Here is a 19820-nt window from a genome sequence, read left to right as displayed (position 1 = left end):
CGTCTTCACAATTTTGAAAAAATATTTTCTTTTTTCTATGGAGGGCTTGCTTTTTGCTGTTCTTTAAAATTTTATAGAAATGACCCACCCACCCCATTATCGATAAACAAATTTGTTGCACGCCCTGACGCAGCCTTATTCGGGTGATTTTTCTCGATAAAACTTTTAACAATTTCCCAGTGTTATTTCAAAAAATCCATTGATCTCGCTCGAAAGGAAGCGACTGTGCAGCGTCTTCCCCATCCTACTCAAGATGAGATCTCCTCCGTTACCTGTCTCTGTGCCCTCCTTGTGTAGCTCCAACAGCTCGTCGGTCGTCAGCTGCTGCCATGCTCCAGTCAGGAGGTCCTCGATGTCGTCCGTTGTCAACCTCCAGCCCTAAGGGACATGCCCAAGGATGCCCAAGGATACAATCTCGTCTTCAACTGCCCCCTTCTCGACGGTTTCGAACCCCTCAAAATCTCGTTCAGCAAACGCAGTCGGCCACAGTTTCTTCCATGCAGAATTGAGGGTTCTCCTGGTGATTCCCTGCCAGGCTTTGTCAATCAGATTGAGGCAGTTTGTAAACAGAGTAGTGATCCTTCCAAAACTCTCTGAGGGTAAGGTTGGTGCCTTCCGCATCTCAAAGCAGCGCTGGAACATAGCCTTCGTATACAATTTCTTGAAATTGGCGATAACTTGCTGGTCCATGGGCTGGAGTATTGGAGTGGTGTTGGCGGGCAAGAAACTTGACTTTAATGAACTTGAATTCGTCCAGTAAGTCCTCTTCAACGGATGGAGGATGGGCAGGAGCATTGTCCATAACAAAGTAAGGCTTTGAGTGGGGGGGAGTCCTCTCCCGGAGATACTTCTTCACCTCGGGGACCAAAAACCTCGTTCATCCACTCGACGTAACAAAGATCCTTGTCACCCAAGCCTTTGTATTAGATCGACACATAACATGCAACAGCTTCTTCTGCACGTTGTTTTTCTTAAAGGCGCGTGGATTTTCCGAGTGATACACGAGGAGAGGCTTAACCTTGCAATCCCGCTTGCATTAGCACAAAACAGTAGGGTTAGACGGTCTTTCATGGGCTTGTGAACCGGGAAGTGCCTTCTCTTCTGCCGTAATGAACGTCCTCCTGGGCATCTTCTTCCAGAATAACCCTGTCTCGTCGCAATTGAAGACTTGTTGGGGGAGGTATTTCTCGGAATCCACGAGCCTTTTAAACTCTTTTACGTAAGCTCTGCCGCCTTCGTATCTGAGCTTGCAGCCTCACCATGGCGAACAACACTGTGGATGCCAGTCCTTCTCTTATTTAAAATTCTCGAACCAGCCACGGCTCGCCTAAAACGTCTTTTTCACTGTCTGCTGATGTGCCTGGCTCATTTTTACTCAAATCTTCGTAGATCTTACGAGCCTTTTCGCAAATGATGCTCTCACTTATGGAATCTCCTGCCAGCTGCTTCTCGTTTATCCAAACCATGAGCAAATTTTCTACATCATCGAGAATATAAGGCCGTTGTTTCGTCAATACTGTGACACCTTTTGATGCTTTACTGGCTTTAATTTCTTCTTTTTTCTTCAAAATAGTGCAGATCGTTGATTGCGACCGCTTGAAGAATGCTGCAATGTCTTTCACGCTGCTCGCCTTTATCATGCATTTGGATAATTTCCTTCTTCATTTCGACTGTAATCATCTCCTTCTTTCTTATGCTTTCCTTCTTGCTGCTTGCCTTCGTCATCTTGGAGCCATTGTCTTTAGTATTTGGGTAATAGTAATATAAGCACTATCACGGAAACACAACACGTGCGCAAATCACTAAAAACAAATTTTGAGAGCGTTATCACGGACAGATGCATTTCAATCTTAACACCAGCGAGATAGTGAAAGAGTTATGGTTTAAAACGGGTTCAAGGGATGCGTTGGGAGGAATCACTGACCCTCGTTAAGTTTGGCCGAAAAAAAATGCGTTCGCCAGCGAGATAGTGAAAGAGTTATGGTTTTTTCAAAAACGGGTTCAGGGGATGCCGTGGGATGGAAGTCAACGGGTACCCTCGTTAAGTTTTGGCCGAAAAAATGCGTTCGTAGATCCCACGCTCATCCGATGTCGATGTAAACAAAGCAGGCGGCCTCAAATGATAGAAATTCGCGCATTCGTATTCCAAGTGAAATTCGTATTCCAGAATGAGGGCGTCACTTCGTAAGTTAAAAAATTCGTATACTAATCGGTTCGTAACCCAAAGTATTACTGTACCTCGCTCCTCCCGGTGTAACCCGAGGAGGTTGAAGGTACGGGAGAGGCAGACCTGACGCTCCCTCTTTGCTCGCTGGCAGAACCAGCAGGCTTTGAGGGCTGCAGGCGATCGTCAACCCGCGGTGGCGATCGAGCTGCAGGCCTGGTCGAACCGTCTCGCTGTGGAGAACGGCTGGGACTGAGCACAGCGGCCCCCGATCTCGAGTGTCAGAAGCAGCTGGTGCTGGTTGCCGTACCCGGTCGCTTTTCTGTGAGAGCGACGGGTCAGGCGACCTGCAGGCTCCACTGTACACAGAGACCGGTGCATTGTCCTCACGGCACGTCACGTCGCTGGTTCCAGCCGTGGCTGGCACCGGCGAAAGGGAAAGGAGACCTCTTCCCAGCCTCAGCCCCTGTTGGGTCGGTCGTGGACCGTCCACGTCCCCGGGTAGCCAGCTGTTCACCGCGGGAGAGTGAGAGCTGGCTGGTGAGAGTCGCATGAGCGGCTGTCACCAGTCTTCCGCCCCGTGCCGTGAAACCTGACACTGAGCGACTCAGAGGTCTGGTTCCTGGCTGCACGGTCGCTGGTAGGCGACCGTACACTCGGTACCTCCCGCGAACGAGAGGCCGAGACGGACCCTGATGCAGTGGCAGAACCACTGACACCAGGCGAGGAAGTACCGGTTTTAGCCGGTACCCCTCTGGTCCCCGTAGTCTTCTTCCTTGCGGAAGAAGAGACGGGCCCCGCTCCCGAAGGAGCAGGAGGACCAGCGGAAGGAACCCTCCCGTCCCACCGAGGTGAGACGGGTCCCGAGAAGCTCCCGAGGAAGCTTCTTAGGAGGGAGGAGGCAACCTTCTTCTTCCTCGGCTGTAAAGCCTTAGAAGTCGAAGGGGAAGAGGCGGCGGCCGACGACGATGAAGAAGATGAAGACGACGACCACGACACCTTCCTCCTCTTCTTCGTCAGCTTCCTCAGGACAGACGTAAGATCTGGCTATCCAGGGCGGAGCCGGGCTGCTGTAGCCGAAGCCACAGGGCCCGGAACCGCACCTGTACAGACAAAGACCAAAGTCTGGGGTAGTACCACCACGAACAGGGACGACATCAGCAGGTATGGGCATCTCAGGAACAGCAGGCACGGCCAGCACAGCATCGGTAGGGACAGCCAGCGCAGCAACGGCAGGGACAGTCAGCGCAGCAACGGCATCAGCCCAGAATCGGCAGGTACGGCAGGCAGCACCGGAAACACAGGAAGTGGAGCAGCAGTCAGCAACATCCTGGTACCGGCGGCAGGTCCAGGGGCGCGCTCTAGGGCAGCGGAAGTGTGGTCGCTGCAGCGCGGCAACCACGAGCGGAGGCGGCACGCCCCCCTCTCGGTACGGCGAACGGCACTTCACAGCGGCTGTAGGCAAGACTGTTACCACGTGAGGCGAGTACACCAGGTGAGGAGGGACGTCGTCACCTGGTTGCGTGGTCACCACTCCATGGGTGACCGCAGTAGGCCCAGACATAGAACCGCAGCCCCTGGACACCAGCACGCCCTGCAATTGGAAGGACGCCCATACCTCACCAAGGTCCACCCTCGTGGCAGTAGCACCTGCGGAAATAATAGTAGTATCGATTAATGGGGGGGTAAGTCCCTCGCGCGGGGGGTTGATCCCTCCCGAACGAGTGGAAGACCCCTAATACAATTGTACATCGTGGGCAACCGAGCGCCCCTCCCCCGCGCTCGACGGATCGGGCGAGGAGAAGAACGCCGATAACCTCCCCCCCCCCAAGGGAAGAGCCATCTGTGGGAACTGAGCGGGGGGGGGTCTCGTTCCCCCACCCCCACCCCGCACAGCACCCATGTACCCAACAACAATATAAGAGCCCGAGAGCAATCGTGCCATCGGCCCGCAATGCAAGGGCATAAGGATCAATTCCCTGACTGAGCGGAACTTGAACCAAATAAAAATATTGATGCAATCAATAATAAGGAAACAAACCGAAAATAAAAATGCATCTTGCAAAACGATTCACTTCACAATGAATAAGGGCTCGGATCGAGCGCATTTGCGCCCTCGGTACGAGCGCAAGGGTGAAAGGTTCATTCCTTACCTTTATGGATCAAGGTTTCTGGAAACCTTGATCCATAATGAATTGATGCAATCAACAAATATATGAAAATGAAAAGACTACTGCGCTTGCGATTTCACTTCATACAAATAAAAAGGGGAAGAATCAATTCCCGTGAATAGCGGAAACATTGATCCCAGTCAAACAATGCAATCTCAATAAAAAATGAAAATGAAAAAGAACTGCACTTGCGATTTCACTTCATTCAAAATAAAAAGGGGGTGGGGGGAAGGATCAATTTCCGGGTAAGCTCGGAAACTGATCCAAAATGAGTATTGCTACAATAAAAATAATATATGAAAATGAAAAAGAATACTGTACTTGCGATTCCACTTTCATACTGAATAAGTTTCCGTGCCGAGCGCATTCGTTCGGCAACGGGCATACAGGTCAAAAAAATATAAATGAAAAGAGCACTTACTTACGATTTTCATCTACACCATTTCCAACCCAATATACGCTCGGAGCGAGCGCTCCCGCCCTCACACCGAGCATACACAATACGAGGATCATTCTGGGAAAATGAATTCCCGCACTTACGCCCTTCAGTTCCCGGCACTCGGGTTACTCGGTAGGGCGTGGTGAACCAAGATCCTTTAATTCACAAATTGAATTCAATGAAATGATTGTACTTACAATTCAGTTTCACTAGATACATAGAAAAGAAAAAACACAATCATGCGAAAGCAAACGACGATGAAGCGGGCAGACGAGCGATGATTACACGTCCACACGCCAGCAGGCCGAAAGCAAAAGTGATTTGTTTACCTCCCAGTCGCGCGCGCGCGCCTGTCGGACAAGCAGTTAGTTAACTACCGAACCCCTTGTTCGAAAGCTTACGACCTATCCAGCTGCCGCTAGTAGCCTTCCTATTGTAAAAGGGGGACCGAAGGTTTTTGTATGCCGTGTCGGAACAAATGAGGGTTCTATCTCCGGGAAAGAGCGGAACTTCCCGCATTTACGCCCTTCGGTACCCGGGCATAGTCTCCGTGGGGTAGCGAGGCGAGGAGATTCCATCATTAATAAATTGCAGTTCAATTCATATGAAAAGAGAGAAATGATTGTACTTACAATGAATTCTTTCATACACAAACACAACCATATACTTCAGAAAGCAAACGACGAGAAGCGGGCAGAGAGCGTCGAACACACACGTCCACTCGCTGTGAGGCCGAAAGCAAAAGTGGTTTGTTTACCTCCCAGTCGCGCGCGCGCGCCTGTCGGACAAGCAGTTAACTACCGAACCCCTTGTTCGAAAGCTTACGACCTATCCAGCTGCCGCTAGTACCTTCCTATTGTAAAAGGACCGAAGGTTTGTATGCCGTGTCGGAACAACAGTTGTTTACCGACCGGCGACAGAGAAAAATCTGAATAGAAAATGGGAATGATTCCTGATATCCGCCTCCCAGCGGCGGGAATGGGTACTAACCACCTGGCCGCCCACTGAGTGTGCCGGGAGTTTTGAAATTCTGTCGGACGTCGGAGAATACAGCTATATATATATCTGACAGGTAAGTTTCATGAACAAAATTACTTTTGTTCCGACTAAGTACAAACCGTCGGGGTCTCAACAAAGGAGACTCGAACTGAGGATGGGAAGGTGAGTGACCTGAATGCCCCCTTTGAAGAGCCGCCAATAACTTCACACGACCTGATGTTAACCCAGATCCCCTACTCCTCATGACACTTTACACGGTAAGGATTCAATAGGGGAGAACCCAAGGGGCTTCCGGCTGTTGTCCTAACCTATGGTACTAATACTCACTCAGAGAGCTGTTCCTGAAGGATTCTTAGCCATCATTCTACTCTCCAGGTAAGTCAGTAGTGGCCAAGTCGTGTCATGGACAGTACAGTCATACAAGTAGGATACTTTACCAGGAAACTCACGCATACCCTTACATTCGGCCAGACTTAGGCGGGAATTGCTGGGAGTGTGTGTGTGTATTTCCAAATTGAGGTACGCAGTGCGGTGACCAATGCCTAGAGGATCTCTTGGGCTGCGACAATGGCCCAGAGAGAACACCTCTAGAGATTTGAATGTAACTTCTCGTAGGTAGAAGGAGGTGAAGGTGGTTTGACTCTTCCAGGTGCCTGCTCTCAATACCTGACCACTGAGAGGTTCTTCCTGAAGAGCATAGAGGAGCCTATGCCCCTAACTTCGTGAGCTGTCACCTTTGGCATTTGTACTTCCTTGTTTTTCGTAGGCCCTTCTTATAACTTGTCTGATCCAGAAGGAGATGGTATTCTTAGACCCCTCTTTCGGGATGCTTGCCCATGGCCACGAACAGCCGTTTGATAGCCGGTCTGAACTGTCTCGTCCTCTTGAGGTAGGCTTCATGGCTCTGACGGGCATAGAATCAGTTCCTCTTTGTCAAAGCCGGTAAAAATCCCCCAAGGAAGGAATGGTAAAAGAGGAAAACATCTCCTCTGGCTTGTATGGGTCTTGAGTCTTGGCTACAAAGCCAGGGACAAACGAGAACCCCATCTCCTCCAACGCTGGAGTGTGACACTTCGTTTAGGACAGCGCGTGTAGTTCGCGACCCTCTTGCGAGATGCCAGGGCTAAGAGGAAAAGGGTCTTCAAGGTGAGGTTCTTCAAGGAAGCTGAATGTAAGGGCTCATAGGGAGGACCTCTCAAGGATTCCAGAACTAAGGCCACATCCAGTGGGGAGTCCGTAGGCTCTCTCGGGGGACAGGTCTTCCTAAGTGCTTGAAGAGCAACAAAATTTCTGAGATGCAGCGAGGTCCATGCCTTTCAAACGCGAATACTTGATTTAAAGCCGCTCTATACTCCACTGCCGATATGGATAGTCGTTTATCCTTCCTGAGGTGGTGGAAAAAAACTCGCTAGTTGAGGGATGGTGCCTCGTCTGGGGCAATGCCTTTATCTTGACACCAGTCTTGAAACAGTCGCCACTTTCCCTGGTACAATCTGCCTGAGGATGGTTTCACAGGATTGGCCATGGCCTCAGCTAACTGCCTGGGAAAACCTCTACCACGGAGGATTTTGATGACAGTCTGAACCCGTGTAAGCGGAGGGCCGACGGATTTGGGTGTAGGCATCCGTTGTTGGGTTGGGGGGGCGAGGAGATCTAATCTGTCTGGTAGGCTTACCGGTTCCTCTAACTGGAGATCCAGGCACTTCTGGGAACCAGGGGGCTTCCGGCCACCAAGGAGCTACTAAGGTTACTCGTAGGTCATGTGAGTAGCGAATCTTCTGAAGGATCTTCTGGAGGAGGGGGGGGGGCGGGGGAACGGCAGGAAGGCGTAGCGTCCAGGTCTTCCAATCTTGTAGGAGGGCATCCTCTCCCGCTGCCTGAGGGTCTGGAGTGAAGAACACTGGCAGTTTTCTGTTCCATGCGGTGGCAAAGAGGTCTATCGACGGAGAGCCCCACCTCTTTATCAGGCCATCTGCTACTTCTTGATGGAGGGACCATTCTGTGTTGATTATCTGTCCCTCCCCCTGCTCAGATGGTCGCCCCCAAACCCATTTTTCTTGCTGGAATATTCAATGTCCCTCCTGCTCAGATGGTCCGCCCAAACATTTTCTTGCCCTGGAATATTCCAAATGCAGTAGTACTACCAGTCCTGGATGTATGGCTCGGTCCACATGGGCACTGACCAGAACAGAGGAGAAAAGGTTGGATGCTTTTGAGATGAAGCTGCTGAGAAGAATACTTGGCATTAAATGGGATGATTATGTTAGAAATGAAGACATCAGGGTGAGATTGAGGCAAAGGCCAGTCAGTACCAGGTTGAAGAGGGGAAGGCTGAAATGGTTTGGACATGTTGAGAGGATGGAAGAGAATAGAGACCCCAGGAGAGCACTGAGAGCAGTACAAATAGGAAGAAGGACCGCTGGGTAGACCAAGAACGAGGTGGATAGACATAATTGTCAGGGATCTTGAGGATGAAATCCAAAACTTAGAGGAAGCGAGGGAAATGGCTCGGGATAGAGACAGATGGAGAGAAACTGTATCAGCCTTATGCCACTGGCCAGTGGCGGGAAGATAAATCTAAATCTAATATATCTTGCCTTGAGGGTGATGTCCATTTCCTCTGCTAACTCCTGGATTTGTACTGCCAGGCGACAGAGATCCAGTGAGACTGTGCCCCCCTGTTTGTTTAGATATGCCACCACCGTGGAGTTGTCTGACATTAGGCCCACCGATTTCCCTTGGAGTTGAGACAGGAAGTGCGAAGGAGAGGAAGACTGCCTTCAATTCCAAGACATTGATGTGAGCTGCTTTCTCTTCTTCCGACCACAGGCCGCTCACTTCTTCCTCCGTCAGGTCGCGCCCCCCACCCTTCTTTTGATGCATCCGTGAAGAGAAGAATCTCTGGGGTTTCTTGGACTGAGAGAGATGCCCCCTTGGAGGTGGGAAGGAACCATCCACCACTCCAGGGACTTCCTTACTTCTTGGGAGGGAGAGAAGAATTTTGCTGTTGTGGGGTCCCCTTCCTGAGGAGACCATTGTTTCTTGAACAGCCACTGAAGTGGCCTCATACGCCTTCTGCTGTGAGGCACTAGTCTCTCTATTGAGGCCATGTGTCCTAAGATGGACTGGCAGAGTTTGGCCGTGGGAGGGCTGGGCCCCAAAAGCTCTTCCGCAACTTGAGGTATACTAGGCCGGAGACCCGGTTCTCCGAGGGGAATGCCTTCATGAGGGATGAATTACTAGGTGGATCATTCCGTTCCTGAGGTACCACCATCTTTATTTGTCTGGGACGTGAAATCCGACTTCGTTCGACATTCACCACCAAACTCCCAGTTCCCTGACACGAATGACAAAACTAGCTGAAGGTGATCCGCACACTGCGCAGCCGTCTCGGCTAAGATGAGCCAAATCGTCCAGGTAGCGAGGAGACGGGATGCCTCTTGCGTGTGCCCAAACTGACACTATCTTGAAGACCCTGGTGAACACCTGTGTGGGGGCTGTGGCGAGGCCGAAGCACAGGCAGGTGAACTGCAGTCTTTCCCTTGCTGACAATCCTGAGGAATTTTCGGACGAGAGGTGAACAGGGACTTGGAAGTAGGCATCTTGAAGGTCTATTGAGGCCATGAAGTCTCCCTCCCTGACACAAGCTCGGACGGAGTCTGCCGTTTCCATCCGAAACTTTGTCAGAGAAAGGAACTTGTTGAGGGAACCCTGGACCTGGATCCTGAACCTCTTCCAACGCCCCTTTCTGAAGTAGCTTGGATATTTCCTCCTCCAGGGCCCGTCCGCGGTCCGAGTCCGGTCGATAGGAAGGGACTTGGATGGGGGTAGGGGATAGATGGGTGTAGACTGGAAGGGAAGGACGGTAGCCTGACTTGATAACCTGCAGGGTCCAATCTTCCGCTCCTGCTTGCTGCCACACTTGCCAATTGGCAGCCAAGCAACCCCCTACCTTCCGCTGACGGGCAGGATCTGGCCTAGAATTTCTTGCGGGGACCTCCCTCTCTTCTGTGCCTTTCTGCTTCCGCTCCTTTGATGGAAAGGGACGAGTCTTCTCCCTATGGAACTTGTCCTTCGACACAGAGTAAGGTTTCTTCTCCTCTCGCCTACGCACGGGAGAAGCCGGTCTCTGCGCTTCTCTTACCTGTTGGCTAATTTGTGGTGCTGGCCGTGGTCTATGGCCCGGGGTTGCGGAATTGGAGAGAGCCCTAGATTGGAGAGATCGCTCCTTCTTCTCCGCTGCCTTGCGAACTTCTTCCGCAGGAATAAGTTCTCTCTGGAACAGCGGGTTTTTCCGTAAGTCCGGGAGGAGGTCTCTCACCACTGGCGATTTGGCCTCCTTGAAGGCATTCTCTCTCCTTTTCACCTCTCCATATTAGCCCACAGGACCGCTAAATTAAAGTCTGCTTGGTGCGAGAGAGTCTTGGTCCCACACTGCATGAACGAAGACAAGTTCTGCTGCTGCTGAGGCTCGGAGCTCGGGTAAGAACTGCGGAAGTGCTGCCAGTAGACGTTCCATCCACGAATTCGTAGCGAGGGCAGAGCTAGAGCGCGAATGAGTCCTTCGGTTTCTGAGGGAGAGAGCAAGAGCGTGCTTTTTTCTGTAGGGCGTTCCAGACTGACATCTTAAGAGATCTGCAAGGTCCCTGGAATATGCAGACTCCCTTAGTTTGTCACCTGTTGGCCTATAATACCTGCTGGCCCCCTGAGCAGGGATAGGAAGCCACCTCTGTTTCTCCGATACCCTAGTTGGTGAAGTCGTGGCTTCCTCGGGACGCTCTAGCCATGGCTAAGCCTAACCTGGTTGCTCCAGGGGAGGCTGACCGAGGGGGGCTGTGAATTCTTCAGGTTGAGCACCTTATGCCACCTCTGACTGAAACTCCTGGTTTAGTTCCTCAGTTTCCGTTAGGCCATTGGCGCTTCTAATCAACAACAGAATCTGGTTGAATGAAGGAAAGGGCTCGGGCTCGCAGGTGAGCTAGTCTGACTGCCGTCCGAATCGGGGTCAGAAAACGGGCTCCCCTCGGAGCATGAATCGGGCTCGGAATCAGAGTCAGAACTGTCACCCAAATCTGGAAACAGTTCCTCTGACTTCTTTTCCAAAAGGAACTTCTTCCTGGCTTCTTCCATCTTTCGGGCAGACTCCTCTAGACTGGTGTTCTTCTCCATTTGCTGGGAAACCTCCTTTTGTTTTTTGGAGCTTAAGTAGTCTCCACCGCCTCCTGTTTGGACCAGGTTCGCAATGTCCAGTGCAGGGAGTGAGGACCTGGTCCCCCACTGTACCTAGGCTAACTGATGGAGGTGGTGCGGACGGTACTAGGCTCAGGCCTAGGCCTAGCTTTCTCGGGCATCAACGCTGGCACTGGTCTCTCAGCGCGACCTAGGCCTTGCGGCATCGAAAAGGTCTCCATTGATGCTCCTCCTACGAGCGTTGTGGCTGGCTGGCTTCTTGCGTCGGGTTGGGTTGCCGCAACTATGGAGGGGAGGGCCTCCGGCTCCTGCGAGTTGGGTCCCGTTCCGGGCTCCTTAGCACTGTCCTCAGGATGGGAGGGTGAGGCATCAGGTCCGTCACCGGATCCTCCTGGGGCTGGACTGATTGTGCCGAGAGGAACAGGGGGTTACCTTGGCACCCGGCTGTGTCTCGGTACTGCTATGGTCATACCTAGATAGTTCGGCCTTTAGGCTAGGCGGGAACAAGTTCTCGGTTGAAGACCCCTTCTTGTTACGCTTCGAGGCAGGAACATGGATCCCAGCCCCTAAGGTAGCTTCTTTCCTCTTACCTGCTTTCCTAGCCCCGACGACGAAGGTTTCTTTAGCCTAAGTTTCTTGGGAAGGACACTAGGCTCACTAACTGGGTCCCCCGTTAATAAGGAGGAAGGATTACTAGGCCTAGTGTTCTCCAATTGGGCACTATCCTCCTCAGACACGGCCTTAGGCCCCACAGTAGTCGGCCTAGGCCTAGGCTTATCGGCATCAACATTAGCGTCACTGAAAACATCTTATGCGCCTCATAATAGAGCCTCCAATGATCATTATTCCACTGCGCACAGGTTGAACACGGATGCATCAGGGGAACATTCAAAACCCCTACAAGCCAATAAACACCACAGATGAGGATCGAGTGGGTTTTTTGGCGAACGGCAAAAGGATGTACCGCAACGCATGCCATCGGAAACACACACACACAAATCCTCCCCGAAAAACCCACCATAGATCCGCCTTCCATACTTACAGGGAAGTTAGGATGCTAGGTAATACTAAAGGATAAATAAAAGGATAGGAAAAGGGCACTGGGGAAGCACTCAAGCACAGGATGTCAAAGATATATCACGATAAAGAAAGACTACAGTCGGCGGTCATGCGTTGTTTATCTCAAGTAGGGTCAAGGCGGAAGGAGTAGGTGTTGACACGACGGCTACCGCGAAAAGAATGATATCACAATGACCTACCCAAGCTGGCCCGGGCTCACCCCGCGCAGTTACCCCAGACCCAGGTACAGCGATTCAAGTTTGAACTCTTTGTATGCGGTAGCGGCGGCGCGTTCCCGCGGATATCCTTTTGTTAGACAACCGACGGTTTGTACTTAGTCGGAACAAAGTATATACGTATCAATATTATGTCCAAGGATGTGAACAGTGGACCTCCCATTAACCCTAACTGGTATTGCAAACATATTTCACAAAGAGATTTAGCCTGCACGTATTGCATCCCTTACTTTATTAGTTATTTGTTTTTAGCCCTTGCATGTGTGCTCAAATACAGATGTCAGTCTGTAATTGAATCGGTGAGAGACATATGAAAGTGATGTTTTTTGGGACTTAACAAGCATTTCCTCACTTAATGACTACCTAGTAGGTATCTAAGAATTCTATAAACTACTATCTGTAGTAACTCTAGGTAACTAGATTTTGTATAAGCTCATGCGCCCCTTTACTAGGGGAAAACATGCGGATCAGCCTTACTCACTCAATATTTAATTGTTAAAACAAGAACACAATTACATCTTTAAGCATACCATTCAAAAGATTGAAGTTTCGTCAACATAATGTGATATATGAAAGCGCCATACGAACTAAAATAAGCATGTGAGCTCTTCGTAAAATATGTTTTTCAAGGCGTTTTTAAATCAAATATGGCAGTACCTATTTGAGGTGTCGTTCGAAGCGCAGGAAGGAATCACCCCTCCCATACCTTCACAGCACTCATTTGAACAGTGTTAGCATATATATGTAACGTTTATTGATCTTACTCAAGATTGCAGTTGTTATCAGCACAATAAAACATTTTGTTGCCTATATTAGTGAAAGTATGAAAATTCTTATTCCCAGGTCATGGTTTGAACTGAAATTCATTTTTACCTTGTAATCGGTGGGTTTATCCTTACTGCTATCACAACTGAAACTCCACAGTGCTTATTTGATTGTAATTATACATGTTTTGGACTTAATTCACTTCAAATTGCACTTGAACTATGTTGCGGTTCCTGGTTCCTAAACGCTCACTCCACAAACACAGTTGCGGGCAGTACACAACTACACGGTTTATGAGGTGCAAAGCTTTATTCCCTTAATTGTTTACTTTACTCATTATTTTGTTTAACTTTACTTTGTTACTTCAAAATGTTTAATTCATGTCTATTATCCCTTTTTTGCAACCAAATTTACCCCAAAAAATTACAGATATTTCTAAAGTAGATACGAGCAGACAACGGCATAATGACTCATCTTTACCAATCTAGTGGAGCTTCACACATACGCCGATGCATTTACAAACTGTTTTCATAAATTCTAGTTGTCATAGCACTGCAATAATGATAAAATTGCTCTAATATGTATGTATACTACAAATAGATACGCTAATTTCACTTATTTCCCTGGTTTTGTGCAAGTCTTATACCCAGTTTGGAGGGTAAACACATACCAATTGGCAACACTCATAAACAATTGAAGAGCGCGAAGAACACTGTAGGTATTGTCCACAGCAAAACTGTTGATATTTGAGTCAGAAATCTAGTTACTTTTTCAACAACAAATATTTTTAAATTAATAATCATGAATATGTAAAAAATTTATGCAATTCATGACCCTATACTGATGTTTAACTATTTATTTAAATAATTATCTAGTGCACACTACTACTTCTACCCAATATTGTAGTTCCCTTGGATAGCTAGGGGGAAACATCAGTACAGGCCAACCCTCATCACGGTGGACGGGTCTTATTCACTCGATATTTAATTGGTGAAACATGAATACAATTGCAACTCTAAGCATACCATTTAAAAAGACTGAAGTTTCGTCAACATATTGTGATATATGAAAGCCCCATACGAACTAAATAAGCATGTGAGCTCTTCGTAAAATATGTTTTTCAAGGCAGTTTTGAAATCCAATATGGCGGCTACGTTTCTTTTTATGGACGGTTCTCATCAGTGACGGACACCATCTTTCCCCAGCCTTCCCAGCACTCATTTGAACAATGTTAGCGTATGTATGTAACGTTTATTGATCTTACTCAAGATTGCAGTTGTAATCAGCACAATAAAACAACATTTTGTTGCCTATATTAGTGAAAGTATGAAACTTGTTATTCCCGGGGTTTATGGTTGGAAAACTGAATCATTCTTACTTGTAATCGGCGGTTTTTATCCTTACTGCCACCACAACTGAAACTCCACAGTGCTTATTTGATTGTTATTATACACATTTTGGTCTCAGTTCACTCCACATTGCACTTTAAACCCGTTGCTGTTCCTGGTTTCTAAGCGCGCGCGCCATAAACACAATTACAAACAGCAGACAGACGACAGACGACGGACAGACGACGAAAACTGCAAAGTTTTATTCCCTAAACTGTTTTTACTTTACTCGTTATTTAGTTTAAATTTACATTGTTATTTAAAAATTTTGATTTAATTCATGTATATTATCCCTTTTTTTGCAACCAAATTACCCCGAAAAATTACAGATATTTCTAACGTAGATAAAATCAAATGTTTCTAACGTTTTCGTACATCTGGCTGCCGAAAACCATAGAGGAACGAATACGGAAAAGTGCATAGAGGAACGACTACGTTTTTTTTTTTTTTTTTTTTTTTTTTTTTTGCTTTTTTTGTTTTTGCTAGCACTTTTCATTGATTTCAGTCTTTATTAGTATTTTGAATTTCTTAAATAATCGTATGCCAGAAATAAATGTAACCTTTAATGTTTGCATGCTTTAATGTTTGCATGCTAAGAATGGCAAAATCATCGTTTGCCACATTAGTGGGAGGCTCACACATACGCCGTTCCATTATCCTGTTAAGCGTCCGCCCCTGATGAGCTCGCTGCTAAGTACCGTCACGCTTTTTTTTTGTAATCAGGATCATAGCACTGATGATAGTTTTTCAAAGTTAATATTGATTTTATGCTTGTTATTCATACTGTAATTAAATGTTGGAAAATTTCTCTCTCTCTCTCTCTCTCTCTCTCTCTCTCTCTCTCTCTCTCTCTCTCTCTCTCTCTCTCTCTCTCTCTCTCGGAGTCCAGTCACTCGGCAAAGAAAAGTCATCTTCACTCCCGCAATTGGAAGAAAAGTTTGTATCATCACTGGAGGATTCAGAACTAGAGCTCTCATCATCAAATAGGTTATCAATATCACACTCCTCATCTAGTATTTGATTGATCTCACCTAAAGAAATATGCCTCCTCTTTGGGACATCATTGTGAAAGACGCGAAATCCAATTTGTCTCGATAAACGCCCGAAGCGCATTGAAAGAAAACCAACAGGGACAGGCAGTTTTCTAGCATAAGCGACCACCAGGAAAGAGTTGCCAGGCTGGAAATAAGTTTCCCATGTGCTGAGAGTGTTACCAAATGATGTTCCTACACTTTCTATGCGAGTAAACGTATTATTACGGGGCTGACGGCTTGACAAGCACAGTTAAAGTCTTGAACGTAATATCCCGTGAAGGCGCTACCGAGGTAGATCGCGGTAAACGTATTATTACGTGGGTGACGCTTAAACAGGTTGGTTATAAACTGTTTCCATGAATTCTAGTTGTCATAGTAATGCAATAATGATAAAATTGCTTTAATATTTATGTATATATACTTCCAATACATAGCCTAATTTCACCAATTTCAACGTTTTGTGTGTAGTCTTATACCCAGTTTGGAGGGTCAACACATACCGAATGGCAACAGAGAGAGAGAGAGAGAAAGGAAGGCGGAGGAACGAAGAAGAAAAGGGATGGGGGGTGGGGGGGGGGGGGTTGGAGAGAGGGTAGGTGGAGCTTTATACGCGTGTTCGTATCCATTCTGCATAATGGAGTTTTGTCTCTTGGTACAAGGACAAGTGTCGTTATTCTTTACGATTAGTGATTCACGATACCCTTATAAATTACGGCACTGGGTGTAATGCACTATAGCAAAATCTCGTTATGTTAAGAGTGTTCGTTACAGAAATAGGTATTGCCCAAAAACCTGCTTGCACTGTCTCTGAAACACCCATAGTAGACATGCTGCTTAGTTGTCAATCAAGTTTTTATAACCAAGTATTTTTACAAGCTAGCTATTGAATAAATTTTTATTTTTCTCAGTCAAACATATGCCCCTCAATGCTAAACTTTCCTCTTTCAAACGACTTTCTGGTCATTGCAAATCGGCCCCCCCCCCCCATAATTTCTTATGGTGCGAAAACAGACAAGAGGCCCATGGGACCGAAAACGATTGCGTCACACTACGGCGATAATCCAGCAGTAAAACATCTTCATATATCCAAAAGAAATAAATAATAAAGATATATATGCGCATTACGATTATAACAATTACATGTATAGCTGATAACAATCTGCATGAATAACTGGTAAACTGTTCTGCAATGACAGTTGAGTATAGCAATTATTTACAATAGGTACGCAAAGTCAAGATGTCGTGACGTCATAATACAGAACTTGAAAGAACGTTCTAATTCAGAAAAATAATTACTTAAATTTGAGTCAGAGTCGAGTTACTTTTTCAATAACGAATATTTCAAATTAATCATCATAAATATGTAAAATATTGATGTTTTTACTACTTATTTTAAAAATTAGACAAGAGCACGCTTCTCGTCATCTTCTACCCAACAGCTTGTTACGCCTGGCTTGTTGTTGATGAGAAATCGTGTTCGATTGTTGTGATAAAAGTGCGCCAGCGTCTGTGGGTACAAGTGGTGTGCGGATTTATCACAGGAAATAGGGTTAGTTTATTGACACAAGCTACTCCGTAAACATCGAGATGGCGTCAATCTTCGAAACATTTTTAGTTGTAAGTAAAAATTTCTAAAGCGTTTTGGTGAGATTTCCACTGCCGTGGGCGCCATTTTCAGTACCCTCTGTTTAAATCTGTTTAAATCTTAAAATTTGGCCTTAATTTCTAACTTTGGGGAAAATACTTACTTCGAAAGGAAAGTAGAGGTCTTTAGCTCCGTTTCTCACCAACAACAAGTCGCGACTGATGCCCATCTCGGGTGTCAGGACGCGTTATAATGTACTTTTTCGGAGGGTGGCTTGCACTGATGGTAGCTGGCCTGCGTGGCCTGCTTTGATGTTTTACCCTAAGTCGTGGTTGGAAGTCATTGTTTACAATTTTTGTGAAGAAAGTGCCCCAGCATCTATGGGTACAAGTGGTGTGTGGATTTAGCACATGGAATAGGAAGTTTATTGACACAAGTGACTCCGCAAACATTGAGATGGCATCAATCTTCTAGCTAAATATTTGGAGTTGCAAGTAAATATTTCGAAAGCGTCACGGAGGTATGTGAGCACTGCGTAGAGCCTGACTTTCATTAACCTCTGTTTAATCTTAAAATATGACCTTAACTTCTAACTTTGGAGAAAATACTTACTTCGGAAGGGGAGTAGAGGTCTCGAGTTCTTGCCCATCTCTGGTGTCAGGACGTGATAAAGTACTATTTCGGAGGGTGGCTTCACACGCTAGTCCAGTCGGTTGTTATCCGTCATTAAATGAAGAAACGGTCACTAGAAGTCCCAAAACACATCACTTTAATGTCTCTCACCGATTCAACTACAGACTGACGTCTTTATAGCCTAGGGTACGAGATAGCTGGGTAACCGACTGGCCGGCCAGCTACCTACTTTTTCTTCGCCTGTTCCATAACCTTAAGGAAATGATGCAACGCCAAGTTTGATGTAAAAATAAACAAATGTCAATGTGGACTAAAATAATGATAATGTGAAGGCACGGAACTAAGTTAAAGTTACCTGAAAAATCAAAATACGTAGGTTACCCAAGTAGCATAGGCTAGGTAGCATCGCCGAAGTCTGGCAAGATGTCACCCCTCACTACAACTAGCTCAGTTCTAATACGTATTCATCCCCGCTTCCATCAACTACTAAAATTAAAACTATATAATCAAGGTACTTACTGAAACTGCTCCTAATTAAAGGAGTAATTCGAGACAAGGATGACATGCCGGGTTCCTTCCGTCTTTCCCCTTTCTAATGTCTGTTTCTTCTTAGGCTCAGCTCAGCTGTTTTGTAAGGAGTCAAGCGAGAGTTGTTTTTTTTTACATTGCGTAATTTCCTAAATGTCCATAATAAATAATTTTATTATAATATCATATTGAAATATATATAATAATAAATTAAGATGAATTGTAGTAAAAAATTGTTTTATAAGTCCCACATAAAGATATTTCATGAATGAAATGATGCTGTATTGGTTTCCCTTAGATAACCTTTGTCAGTCCCCACTTACATATCCAAAACATTACATATTCCCATTGCTAATAATGTGCATAATTACAAACAGTTTTCCATAAGCCCACTGCTAAAATCTGCAGTGCATCCCAACACGACTATGATTCAAAATAAATATCGATTCAGAAATATTGCATAATAATTGTGACTGGCGACGCAGATGAAAAGGTGGCATAGACAATATCCAAACATTTTTTTGATATTTTTTGCATTCAAGCATATTACAAGTAAACTAACCTTAATATACTACATTTAACAATAGTTTACTTTACATACCTGTGTGCTGTTGCACCAGAACTTATGTAATTTATCATTTTTGCGTGGATTCTAGTTGTGGCATTTTGATAAGCCGAGCTGAACATTTCTTTTGGTCTATAAACAAAGAAAATATGTTCTATAATTATCTAACCCACTGGAAAAATGTACTTTTTAATAATAATAATAATAATAATAATAATAATAATAATAATAATAATAATAATAATAATAATAATAATAATAATAACAGAGAACCAAATCCAAATATATCTAAAAATCTAAACAGAGCTGTTAGAATCTACTGATTTCCGAGCTCTATGTAGATATTTATTTCTAATATGTATGTATGTATATATATATATATATATATATATATATATATATATATATATATATATATATATATATACATATATATATTATATATATATATATATATCTATATATATATATATATATATATATATATATATTATAGTATATATATATATATATATATATATATATATGTATGTATATATATGTGTGTGTGTGTGTGTGTGATGTGTACCCATTCATAAATGTGTATTTGTTTCTCAGTTTCAAGATTCATGCTACTATGAGTATCTTTGATAATAATTAATTTAGTAGCTCCAGCCAAGAAATTATTTTTCGATCAATGAATTATCGGAGAGTTCTGAATGCTTCCTTTAATCCTTGTATTTACTTCACTTGAAAGAGAAGTTTAGTGTGTCTAGCAATGGTTGCGATTCCTCTAAAGGCCTTTAAATGTTTTTTTTATTTATAATGCTATGAAATAATTTCTGTCTTCAGTATGAGCCTTGATTTTTTTTATTTTGGCCAGTCAAATAATACACACACAAACATTATACATATATATATATATATATATATATATATATATATATATATATATATATATATATATTATATATATATATATATATATATATATATTTATATATATATATATATGTGTGTGTGTGTGTGTGTGTGTGTGTGTGTGTGTGTGACTGGTAAAAAATGTTCTGTTACAACAGAATTCC

At 45.3% G+C, this 19820-nt stretch overlaps 1 protein-coding gene across 1 annotated transcript in view; it reads right to left on the bottom strand.

Moving 5' to 3' along the window:
• LOC135197203 (NADH dehydrogenase [ubiquinone] flavoprotein 1, mitochondrial-like) overlaps nt 1–18308 on the bottom strand; it is a 42926-nt gene extending 24618 nt beyond the window's left edge. Inside the window, exon 1 of the mRNA XM_064224255.1 lies at nt 18183–18308. Within this exon, the coding sequence (XP_064080325.1) occupies nt 18183–18228 (46 nt within the window). The 5' untranslated portion in view covers nt 18229–18308. The remainder of the gene's footprint in view (nt 1–18182) is intronic.
• Between the last annotated feature and the right edge of the window lie 1512 nt (nt 18309–19820).

The sequence above is a fragment of the Macrobrachium nipponense genome, chromosome 18 (assembly GCF_015104395.2).
Source record: "Macrobrachium nipponense isolate FS-2020 chromosome 18, ASM1510439v2, whole genome shotgun sequence".
Taxonomy (NCBI): Eukaryota; Metazoa; Arthropoda; class Malacostraca; order Decapoda; family Palaemonidae; genus Macrobrachium; species Macrobrachium nipponense.
The sequence above is the reverse complement of the archived record's forward strand: the minus strand, read 5'-3'. Positions and strand labels throughout refer to the sequence as shown.